Below are 12,020 nucleotides of genomic sequence, written 5' to 3'. Positions count from 1 at the left end.
CAATTTTATATTACCTCTCTTATATTATGTACATTAATTTTTAAATATTAAATTTAGAATATATAAAATATTACATTTCATAATATTTACTTACAGTGTTAAAATGTAATATAATTATTGAATGTATAAAATACCTAAAATAATAATATGAGAAATATAAAAGTTTTAATCATTTTTATCGCGTTGATTTTGAACTATTTTACTTATTAAAAAAAAAAATAATAAGAAATACATTATCTTTTTGAACAATAAGGAATAATAATTAGGACTTTTTAAAAAATATATAAAATAAAGTTATTAGTTCAGTTACGATCGGCGAAATAATACAAATAACAATTAAACTTGTATTTCGAATAATAGCTTTTAGTACACCATAATTGTAAATAAAAATATTCATTAAAAAATGCAGAATTTTATCATGAAAGTTTAAGAGAAGAAAGTAGAATGTTTGAAGAAGAGGTATAATTAATCGAACAAATCACAATACGATCGATAGTACATAGTGCATGTACGTACGAATAAAATTTAAATAATTAAATGTTACGTAAATTGAGAATCAAGGCATATTGATTATTCATTATTGAATTAAATACTGCTCATCTTTCTGATAAAATATTCCTAATGTGGTAAACGAATTTAAAAAAGAATAGATTTGTTGCAGATATTTCATGTTCAAAATGGAACAATATCCAGAATTTGTGGATTTATTGCTTGCAAGACGAAAAGATTATGACATTTTGTGGGTTTCTCGGTCAATGGATCCATTATCACCACACAAACTTCCATTAGTATCTAAATACTCCAGAAATGAAATAATACAGACAGTTTTAAATGATGAAAAAGTTAAGCTAGCAATTATTTCTTTGGCTGCAATACTCCAAACGGATATCAAAAAAGTTATCAAAGAAGCTTATAAAATAATAAATGAAATGGCTAATAAAGCACATTTGCCCAGTGTTCGTTTCATGGGTAAAATTTAAGTCTTTTATTTCAAATTATAATATTTTTATTTTCTGGAATTATAAGTAGTACTTCAATTTCAGGTTTAATTATTACAAAAGTTCTTAAAAGAATTTTTATGAGCATTTATATTAATGAGAAATCAATATACAAGATGAAAAAGGAAATGCAAATTTCTCAAGTACAATATGTTTATGCACCTTCTCATAGAAGTTACTTAGATTTTGTATTATTATCATATATTTTATTCTCCTATGATATGGCCCTTCCAAACATTGCAAGTGGAATGGATTTTTATCATATGTACATAATAGGAGAATTATTAAGAAAATCGGGAGCTTTTTATATGCGGCGCAGTTTTTCTAATGATTTATTATATAAAAGAATATTTAATGCATATGTAATGTCTCTAGTAAAGCATAGTGATAGAGCAATTGAATTTTTCATTGAAGGGACTCGAAGTAGAAGCTTAAAAAGTATCGTACCAAAGTTCGGTGTGTTAAAATTAATAATTCTAATATGACTTTTTGATATAATTAATATTTAATGAAAACAATATAAAGATGGTTTCATTTCAAGGTCTTTTGTCAACTATTTTGGAGAGTTTATTAGAAGGCAGTGTACCTGATATATATTTTATACCTATTAGTATTAACTATGAACGACCACTAGAAGAATTGTTATTTGCATATGAGCTTTTGGGAGTGCCAAAACCAAAAGAATCTACTGCTGGTTTACTTCAATCTCTATTTATTTTACAAAAATCATATGCTTATGGATCTGTTATTTTTAATGTTGGTGAACCTATTTCTGCATGCCAATTTTTAACTATGGAACACCGCAAAGCAAAAGTATTATCACCTTATGCAAAATTACCGATATCTGTTGTTAAAAACTTAGCCCATTGTATAATAGATTCACATAAAAAAAATACAATACTCATGCCTTTTAATTTAATTACTTTATTATTTAATGAAAGAAGTCAAATACATCCAGATAATCCATATACATTAAATTATTTAATCAATGATTATCTATGGTGTAAAAAGCTTTTACAAGTATTCAATGCCACAATATATATAGGAAGGTAAGTTTCAAAAAATACTAATAGGACTTTAATATAGTATGTAGATATTAGTATTATAGAAAAAAGTTCGTACAGATCATTTGATACAAATAATCAAAATGTAAGTAACATGGAACAAGAAATATTAAATAGTTTAAAATGCCATGAAGACTTACTTATATTTGATGCATCACAAATTTTGAGACTCAAAGAGAGACACAGAACAACAAAACTGGGAAGTAATATTCGTGTTAAAGGTCATACCTTATTAGAAAGAACTATGAGAATAGCTGTGCCTGTCATTAATATTTCAATTTATTTAAATCCAGCTTTATCTTTTCTAATAAAACCAGCTATTATTACTGTTGCAATGGGAATAGAAGGAAGCGAACTTGGTAATATTATTTTATACATACAGCATGTTACATATAAAAACCAAACAAAATTGGTATGTTATTGCATTAATTGTAGGAAATGCATTTAAACGATATGTATTATTAAGAAGGCTACTGACTACGGAATTTGTAATGCCTTTAATAGAAGATGAATCTGTAATAAAATCCGAATGGGAGGAAACATTGAATTTGCTATTAAAACAAAATTATATAAGTATTCAGAACAATACATATATACAAAGAGAAGATACCAAAGTATGCTCTCTCCTTTATAATGTAATACTACCATTTATAGATACAATATATGTTACATGTCTTGTCCTATTTGAGGTAAAATTCAATAATATTTGTGTGGTATTTTACATTTGTTATCTTTTTAATATATATACGAAGAAAATCTGTTTTCATTTACAGTGGGATGAATCAAAATCAAATTGTATAACGATACAAGCAGTTTTGACTGAAGCGCAGAAAGAAATAGAAAAAGCATTTCTTGAAAAGCGGCAATGGGGACAACATCCCTATTCTTTATCAATTGACTTAGTTAATAGTACAATATCTAATCTCATAACACAAAATATTTTAGTACCTCATGAGAAACGAAATGCATACCAAGTAGATAAAGTCAAACTAACACAAATTCTTGCACAGTTGCAAAATCTTTCATTAAAACGACCATTAGGTTCATACCTTAATGCAGTATTACTGCCTATATTACCACCACCTATTTCTGCTAAATTGTAAAACAGAGTATACAGAACAAAGTTGAAAAGGTATGTATTAAAGCAGCTTACGTTACATAGAGATTTGATTATGAAGATTTTAATGTAGTTAATGCTAAAGATATTTGTTTAATTAGTATGTAACTTTCTTTTTATATTATAATTTAGAAGAAAAGTTATATAAATTTTTAAGAATAATCGTCGCATCATCGTCAAATTTGTCTATCGATCTTTTTCTTCTGCCAAGAAGTAAGGTAGCTGTAGTAGTTGATGCAGAATTATTCATATTTCTGAATAAAAGCTGAAAAAAATTATTATATGAATCATTAGTCATATATAACATAATAGATATTACAAATAACTAATTACCATGACTAATCTAACCAGATACACAGCAAACGTGAGAAATGAAATAGCCATAAGTGCACCTTCTATGGAGGGAAATCCAGCTGCATGCTCATGATCATAACTGTGATCATAATGTTCAGTACCTCTTCTTTTGCGAGCAATCATTATACTTCCTGCAAGTTGGGATTCTGAAAACATTATTAAAAATACTTTTTTGGAAAATACTTTAAAAATTACTTGTTGACATGTCATATACATCAATTAATTTCTTGATCTTAGTTATTGTGTCATTGTTATCTTTATTTATTGTTACCTATTTCAATCATTAATGTATTTTCAAATGTTCTTAAAAATTGAATTTTTCCATCAATTGATGTTGGTTGGGATTTTAAAGTATAATGAACACTTCTAAGTATATCTACTGGAAGGTAGTTCAATAGTCCTGCATCATTAAAAATAAAAGATTCATTTAGGTACTGTTTATTTCTTTCCTGTTCCTATATTGTAAAAATAAAACTTTTGATTACTAATTGTTTCTCAAAATTATGCATCATATAGAAAGCTTCAAATGTAATAGTGTAATTACCTTGGTCATTGAAGGAACTGCTGTATCATTGTATTTTTTTGGATTAGATACAAACACATTTTCTTGATCAAAAACAGTTGATTCTTTTTTGATATTATTTTCCATATTATGGAAATTGTATTTTCCATTTTCATTAACTGCTGTTTGTTTTGTTTTTGCATCTTTATAAGTAATATCTTGATATGTATAATGGAACTGATTTTCCACATTTTTCTGAGCAAATTTATAAAAATGATCTTGTTTTATTGTAGGTATTCTATGAATAAGAAATGTAAAAATATTTGATAAAATATTAATATTGATTATGCTATTTAATATGATGTTATACATACCTATATATCTTTTTTTCACTAGAAAATTGAGGCATATCTATCCATTCTGCCAAACTACTGTTCAATAATAATATTTTCAGTATTAATATACTAGTTACGAACATTATAATTGATTAAAGTATGCAATTTTTACAATAATATTTATACATATATATGTTTAACAATATCATATAACAATAATTAATTTATTGCACATATTCATATTCACTAAATAAAATGAATAAATAGATATTATGTTGTTTCTTCAAATGATACAAGAACTAACTGAAGATATACTTGCATACATGGTGTGACAAGAATCAGGATGTTATTATTTCAGCTAGGAGTTCTGTTAGATTTAACGAGGACAAAGATTAGATTTACGACGTAATGACATCAATTTTTTAAAGTATTTTTACAAATTCTCGTATATAAAGATTTTGTTTGAAAAAATTGTTTAAAGAAAATATATACAAAACATTAAAAATCTGTTACCATTAATAATTTATTTATTCTCATTATCATGGTAAGTACAATAATGACAACATTTTATACTTTTTTATGAAAATTTGTTAATTTTTCTTAAAATCTATTTATTATAATGTTGCTGTCTTTTAAGTACTTTTGTTTGTTAATTATGTAATTGTAAATAATATTATAAACTTAGCTTGAACAAAATACAAGTTGTTAGTTATTATAAAATTTAATGTTTTTATAAAACTTATCCTTTAAGTAATAAAAAATTTCAAATAGATTTAATATGTACAAACAATTAATTTAGAAACGTATTATAAATACATGATATTATGTATGAAAAAATTACCAATCTAACAAATCATATAGAGATTGTTTTAGGTATAACAACATCTATTGATATTGCACAAATCTTTGTATGTAATTAAGATTATAATAACTGCTGTGTTTATATCTAGATTTAGACTCATTATTTCAATATTGACTACTTCAATGTAGTATTTTAGTAAAATTATAATAAATGTTTTATAATAAAAAGATGGACATAACAATAAACATATTCCACTCATTGTGTAATTAAAGTGATTTTTAAATAAATTTTCAGAAATATAGGCCATATATCATGTACAATAATGCATTTAATGTCATATTAATATAGAAAAATATAACTTGAAATATAAAATAATTAAGTATTTTGTAAATAAATTATACATATGAGATTCTGTTAATTAACTAATGATAACTATGATTAAAGTAATATTTATATATTATATCATAATAAAATGTAATATAAAAGTACTGTAAAAAATGGTTTGCTTAAATATAATATTTATATATAATAATATTTCATTTAAGATATTACTGCAACATCGAGTAAAGACAGCATTTTTAGACAAATTTCAAATATTTTTATCCAAAAGTAACTCAGTCTTCACAAAATATTTGACTAAGAAATAAGAGATTACATTTCTTCACATTTGATTTCTAGAGTTAAAGAAAATTATTTCTTTTGTGACTTCTTTTGATGATTTCTTATCTAATTCTTCATCATGCTTTTTTTATTACTACATTGTTATTAATAATTAGAAAAATTGCAGAAATATTATGATAAAGAATAACAAAAAAGAAAGTTGTTGTATTGGTAATGTAATGAATAATATACCACTACAAAATGAATATTTAAAATTTATGATAAATCTATATCTATTTGAATTGATTACTTTTTAAAAATTATACATTTTTTATGTTGATCATGTATGATACAAAAACAGAATGAACACAGTACTTGAAAACGAAAAAGATGTATGTATATAATTTAGATCTCTTTTTATTTGGAATGTACTTTACTTTCAATGAAACAATGAAGAATATAAAACAACTTTGTATACTAATAAAATAAAATAACAAATATATTAAAAACTTGGAATTTACAATTTTCTCTATTATGTATATGTTAATTATCAACTGGTTCTAAAAAATTGTGTTCACTACTTTCTAGTATGAAATTTATCACAATAATAATTATAGTTATAATATTATATAGAAAATGTTTCAGAATATGTATCATAAATTTCAAATTATTTGGAATGTACTTATTTAATTGTAAATTTTGTCTTTTCTTTATGATTAATAGAGAAGAAGATCTATACAAATTTTAATACGACGTATAAGATCAAAAGTGGAGACTACATTTGCAATAATCTTACTTTTTATCACTTTATGCATGTCTTGATCATTTTTAGTTTTTTTTATATTAGTTCTCGAAAGGTTTGATACGAATTATAAACGTTAAAGCTTCTAATGTCTAAATTTAGATGCTTTGAAGCAAAAATACGAATTAGTAAATTTATTATATGTAGCACAACGTCGCGTGTATATTAATTTAATCCATAAAAATTTCTACGAGTTCTTAAGAAGTAATATAATAATATTCTTAACTCATTCTCTCTCTCTCTCTCTCTCTCTCTCTCTATCTATCTATCTATCTATCTATCTTTCTTTCTTTTTTTCTCTCCTTCCTCTCCATCATACTTCAAAGAATGTCAAAAGATTTATGTATATGAAATATACATGCGTTCTATAATTTATATATGCTGCTATGTATTATTTCATATCTAATTACTCTATTTTAAGCATCTTTTGTGCAGTTATAAAACATTCTATTTTAAGCTGGAAAATATATTTATATTATGAAGTTAGCACTTATATATTACTTGTAAAATGGTATTATGTATTGAGTGTGTTACATTAATAAAACTGTATGAGACAATTATTTACCTTATCATAAGATAAATAATTGTTTAAGATATTATGATAACATTATATATATTATATTTTAGAGAATCTTTTATATTTTACTAGCTATGGAAAATTTTCATATCCAGTACTTTACAATATTGAAACATGTTCAAATTTATTATTAAAATTCCTCTAGAATTCTCATAAAAACATTGCTGTTGTTTTCTCTATGTTTGAATGTTTTATCTTACATGATGCAGTCTAAGTCATTTTCTATGTAATTATCCTTTTACGTAAGCTTTTACGTAAAATGTTTTGGAAGATATATAATAAAGTTATATTTAATATCAGTTTATTGATATTTAAAAAGAAATATAGTTGTACTCCCTTTCATGAATGTATCCAAGTCAGGCACGAATGAAACGTCGTAACGTAGCTCGGGCACTACGAGCCCAGCCTTTGTGTATAGACAAGTTATTTGGCAATGTTTCGATGTTTAACGTAGGCAGAGAGTTCTGTCATGTACGCTGATTACTGTATGCCGACCACCGGGCATCATCACTTTCGTGAGTTAAATAGCGATATCCTACTTTTGTTTCTAATTCTCGTAAATCACACCATGTTTGATAATCCTTAAGAAAAATATAATTTATAATAAGCTTGTATATTATAACATTAAAAAAAAGTATCTAAGATTATAAAAATGCTTACCTGGAGCCATACGTGTTGTAAACTCTTATCTACAGTATAACGTTTTCTTTGTTTCACTTGTAACAAATTATTAATTAAATCAATTGCTAAAAAAGACGATAAGTTTTATTAATTTTTATTGTTAGATGACTATTATCTTATTTCAGTGATTTGCATACCATCAGATGAAATTTCCTGCCAAGGAATAGGTGGATACATAAAAGCAGCATTTTGAATTTGTTCATTAATATCTTCTTCTTCATTGAATGGAAATGTGCCACTTAAAGATACGTAAATAATTACACCAACACTCCACATATCTAAAGAACGATTATAACCTTTGTTTCTTAAAACTTCTGGTGCTAGATAGGCTGGGGTACCAACAACACTTCTTCTGAAACTTTTTTCTCCTATGATTCTTGCAAAACCAAAATCACATAGTTTTACTTGTGTAAATTCGCTATCGCTGCTTAACAATACGTTTTCAGGTTTTAAATCACAATGTACTATATTCTTGCTATGTAGATGTTTTAATGCTATTAATATCTGTGTAATTAGGAATTTAGTTACTCTTTCGCTAAGACGACCACGTTCTGAACTTAGTATCATTTCTAGCATATCGCCTTTTAATTTTTCCATCACTACAAATATTCGCTCAGGAGTTTCGAACATCCGTTCTAGATTAACAACTCCGCTATGCGAAAGATTCTGCAAAATAGCAACCTCATTTTTAAGTTGTGCTTCTTGCTTTGTAGGAAAACGTAATTTATCAATAACTTTGATGGCAACTGCTCGACCACTTTTACGATGAACACCTCCATACACTGTACCAAATTGTCCAGAACCTAGAACTTCATCTGGAAAAATCTCATATAATTGAGACATATCAGTGATATTTTCTTCAGGTTCTGTAGATTCTTCTTGACCTAAAATCAGAATATCTTATATAGATATACTTTTTCTAAACATTGAAAGTACATCTATTAAATAAAAGAAGCACTTTTTAATATAAAATATAATAAAAGGAAAAATTACGTACTGGCTGATATGGTTACAGGCATCAGTGCTTGTCTAATACCAGTTTCCCATGACCTAGCTATATGTGCTCCAATACCACTTTCTGGTGGAGGAACTTGGCTACAGTTATCTCCATATGAAGGATCTTCTCCAACATAATAATCAATATTGGCAGTTTTTAACTCAAAGCAATGCATTGTATCTAAAATACAATTCATGTTCTTTATATCACTAATATTATAAATACGATTTTAATAAAACAAAGTTGATATAGTATTAAATACATACGTGAACGGGATGTCTCAGCAGTTTCAATAGACAATATTTCAACTAATGGAATTTCTTTATAATATTTGGAGCTATTTTCATTTTGAAATAATGTTATAGCTTTTGTATCAAGACGCCAATAATGTTTCTTCCGCTGTGAATATTTTCAAATATAACTTTAATAATTTTTTCTTACATGTGTATACATATAAGAACATTTGTATATGCTAATTATTTACCAATGGATCACGATTTGTAAAGTGTACCATCCAGCCCTCTTTTAAAACTTTCGAACCACGCCGTTTTGTATGTTTAACACTTTGCACTATGCGCATTAAAGGAATATTATTGCTTGGTGTAGAACTGCAACTAGTAAGTTACATAATAAAACATAAGTCTACATATATATATATATACATAGATAGTACTGAACAAAAAATATACTTTACCTTGATGGTCTAGATTTTTGAAATTCATCGTAAATAATATCATCATTGCTTGGAACTTGGTCCTATAAAAATAATATTACATTTATTATTGAATATTTTACGAAATAATAATATTAGCTACGACATTTAAAAAAATATTTCTGTTACATATTTTCTATTATAAAAGCATGTTTACAGTGTATTCGTCAGATCCTTTTGTTTCATCTATTACAAAAGATGAATGTTGAGGAGGTGAAGGAGATTCAGCATCGCTATCACCATCGCCTTCTTCGTTTCTACCGTCACATTTTCCTTCCGGCTCACTACCGACACCACTATCGGGATATTCGTTACCTAAATAAACATTTTTATTGAAATAATGTTCATGAAAAAATTAAGCAATAAAATACGAATAAAAGGAACCTGTATTGTCACGTGGATTTTCTCCAGTACAGTCTTTAGGTATTTTTTCTATACATTTCTTGTGTGCATTGTATTGACAATCTTTGCACTGTAGGCCTTGCTTAAATAAACCTCGTAATAATTTTTTACAATATCCACATACAGTTGGTCTGGTATAAGTATGTACCACAAATGTATGTGGAATTTTTATACGTGTTGCAAGTTCTCGTTCAACCCATACTGGTCTTCCTCCCAATGAAGGAGAGCGAGACTGTTTTGGTGCCATTATACTTGGTATTGTCTAAATTTATAATACAATAAAACGCAATAATATAAACAATAAAATGATTATATAAGCTATAAATTGCATTATCGATAGAATCTTACCAAAGTACTATTATTTTGACTTGCATTCGGTGTATTATTTGTACTATGATTATCATCACTAATGCTGGTTAAACTACTAGTAGATCCTTGACTTGGAGACCTTGGTACATTTAACATTGCAGAACTACGCCGTCTTTGACTGGCATCATGTGAGCAATTATTAGGTACTTTTATAACACATCTTTTATGATAATTCATTCCACAACCTACAAAATATATTAATTAATTGTATTACTTCAGATAAATAAAATAGTAATAATAAAATATGACATTTACCTTCACATTTTAATCCTTGTCGAACAAGGCCAAATAACATTTCTCCGCAAAAATCACAAAATGTTGGAACTTTATATGAGTGAACAGTTAAAGCATGGGGACGAATGGGAATTTCTTCATTTGGCACTTGTGCTAGAAAAGATTAAATGATTATTTTTGTTTAATTCCTCTATTTCCATATTTTATTTGTCATTATATACATAGTAAGATATATAAATTCAAAATTTACCAGTCAGAACAATCTCCACTAATGTTTCATCTACAACTTCAGTGGCATTTGTAATAAGTTGTAAGATATTAGTGGAATTATAATCATGTTTAAATAAAAGCAATCGCTCAAATAAATGATTTAACCCATGTTCTGGACACTTTGTATTTATAAAGTCACAAGCAAATTCTTTAAGTGTCTTGAGAGTCAATGTGCTGCTTTCAACTGTAACAGTATCACGAGTTAAACCAAACTGGAATAAAAATGTTACTTCTGGTCCCTCCATATTAACTGTTTTATCTGTAAGAAAAAGGTGAATTGCTTAATCTTTAATATCTGAATGCATTTGGATCATATAATATTAAATGCATATAAACTATTATAAATTAAGATAAGAATATACAAATCAATACTTAATGTCAATCTTCACATTTTTATATAATATTTGTAAATATTTTCATGATATCTATTAAAAATCAAGTATATGTGTAAAATATATCTTTCTTTTATTTTAAACGATTAAAAAATTATCATATAACAGACATCAAATAACACATATTGAATTAAGGCATTTAGGAAATCATTAATTAATATTTAATATCATTGAATTATTTTTAACAAGTAGCTTTTAAATTTAAAATATGTTGCAACCATATGAATTTACAACATATGAGAAAAAGGTGAAATATCTACTCTGAATAATGAAGTATATAAATGTTTTATTTAAACAAGAATTATCTTACGTACACGTTTAAATTAATCAACGGAAGATTCTGTACCAAGGTAGCTATTTATTCCCCGATCAAATTAACATCGATGAAACATAATTATTGTGACAACAGATCCCATGAGTGTCACCAAACAGCATCAAATCCATGCCTGACACACATTCGTTGATGACATTTTACAGTTATCTCCAGGTGACCGACCCACCTTTGCGTATGCTTCTACCTGTTATATATTGTTGTACGTCGGATCGGGTACTTACGTAAATTCAAATTAATGAGCAACTTAAAAACTATCAGAATATCGAGAATATTGCTGAAAATTTATTAAAAGCTACGATAATATTGTAGAGAATTTTTGAACGAATCAATGAATCTATTCTTTTATATACATATTCACGCATCATACATACGTAAAAATCTAGTGCCATATAGTTGTTACCAAAGATTATTAAAAACAGGATCAACATTCTGTTACTATTAATCCGATCAAAGACGAAGGAAGATAGCTGTTTAGAAG

At 26.4% G+C, this 12,020-nt stretch overlaps 3 protein-coding genes across 6 annotated transcripts; 1 reads left to right on the top strand and 2 right to left on the bottom strand.

Annotated features, from left to right (window-relative positions):
* The first annotated feature begins 188 nt into the window (after positions 1-188).
* On the top strand, positions 189-3,963 carry LOC100646321 (dihydroxyacetone phosphate acyltransferase). 2 transcript variants are annotated; one of them, XM_012318309.3, is made up of 8 exons: positions 189-508; positions 662-969; positions 1,044-1,454; positions 1,540-2,047; positions 2,123-2,421; positions 2,498-2,751; positions 2,836-3,194; positions 3,531-3,963. In XM_012318309.3, exons 2-7 carry the CDS (start codon positions 669-671, stop codon positions 3,163-3,165), a joined length of 2,103 nt encoding a protein of 700 aa, XP_012173699.2. In that variant the 5' UTR covers positions 189-508; positions 662-668; the 3' UTR covers positions 3,166-3,194; positions 3,531-3,963. The 2 variants fall into 2 exon arrangements, with proteins under 2 accessions (XP_012173699.2, XP_048270054.1); XM_048414097.1 differs by lacking the exon at positions 189-508 and having other exon boundaries at positions 515-969.
* LOC100651543 lies at positions 3,183-4,955 on the bottom strand. The gene is made up of 5 exons (XM_012318310.3): positions 4,410-4,955; positions 4,078-4,333; positions 3,805-3,988; positions 3,513-3,679; positions 3,183-3,444 (listed from the first exon to the last, which is right to left on the bottom strand). The coding sequence occupies exons 1-5, from the start codon at positions 4,511-4,513 to the stop codon at positions 3,301-3,303; spliced, it is 855 nt and encodes a 284-aa protein (XP_012173700.2). The 5' UTR covers positions 4,514-4,955; the 3' UTR covers positions 3,183-3,300.
* Positions 4,956-6,881: 1,926 nt separating this feature from the next.
* Positions 6,882-12,009, bottom strand: LOC100646081 (serine/threonine-protein kinase D3). Of its 3 annotated transcripts, XM_012318307.3 has the most exons (14): positions 11,914-12,009; positions 11,523-11,816; positions 10,797-11,075; positions 10,568-10,699; positions 10,292-10,497; positions 9,926-10,205; positions 9,699-9,856; positions 9,524-9,585; positions 9,314-9,443; positions 9,096-9,228; positions 8,830-9,009; positions 7,970-8,716; positions 7,812-7,897; positions 6,882-7,732 (listed from the first exon to the last, which is right to left on the bottom strand). In XM_012318307.3, exons 3-14 carry the CDS (start codon positions 11,059-11,061, stop codon positions 7,619-7,621), a joined length of 2,493 nt encoding a protein of 830 aa, XP_012173697.1. In that variant the 5' UTR covers positions 11,062-11,075; positions 11,523-11,816; positions 11,914-12,009; the 3' UTR covers positions 6,882-7,618. The 3 variants fall into 3 exon arrangements, with proteins under 3 accessions (XP_012173697.1, XP_048270037.1, XP_003402141.1); XM_048414080.1 differs by lacking the exon at positions 11,914-12,009 and having other exon boundaries at positions 11,523-11,893; XM_003402093.4 differs by lacking the exon at positions 11,914-12,009 and having other exon boundaries at positions 9,314-9,437; positions 11,523-11,893.
* Between the last annotated feature and the right edge of the window lie 11 nt (positions 12,010-12,020).

The sequence above is a fragment of the Bombus terrestris genome, chromosome 18, assembly GCF_910591885.1.
Source record: "Bombus terrestris chromosome 18, iyBomTerr1.2, whole genome shotgun sequence".
Lineage (NCBI taxonomy): Eukaryota > Metazoa > Arthropoda > Insecta > Hymenoptera > Apidae > Bombus > Bombus terrestris.
Note: the sequence above shows the minus strand (reverse complement) of the source record. Positions and strands in the feature narration are given on the sequence as shown.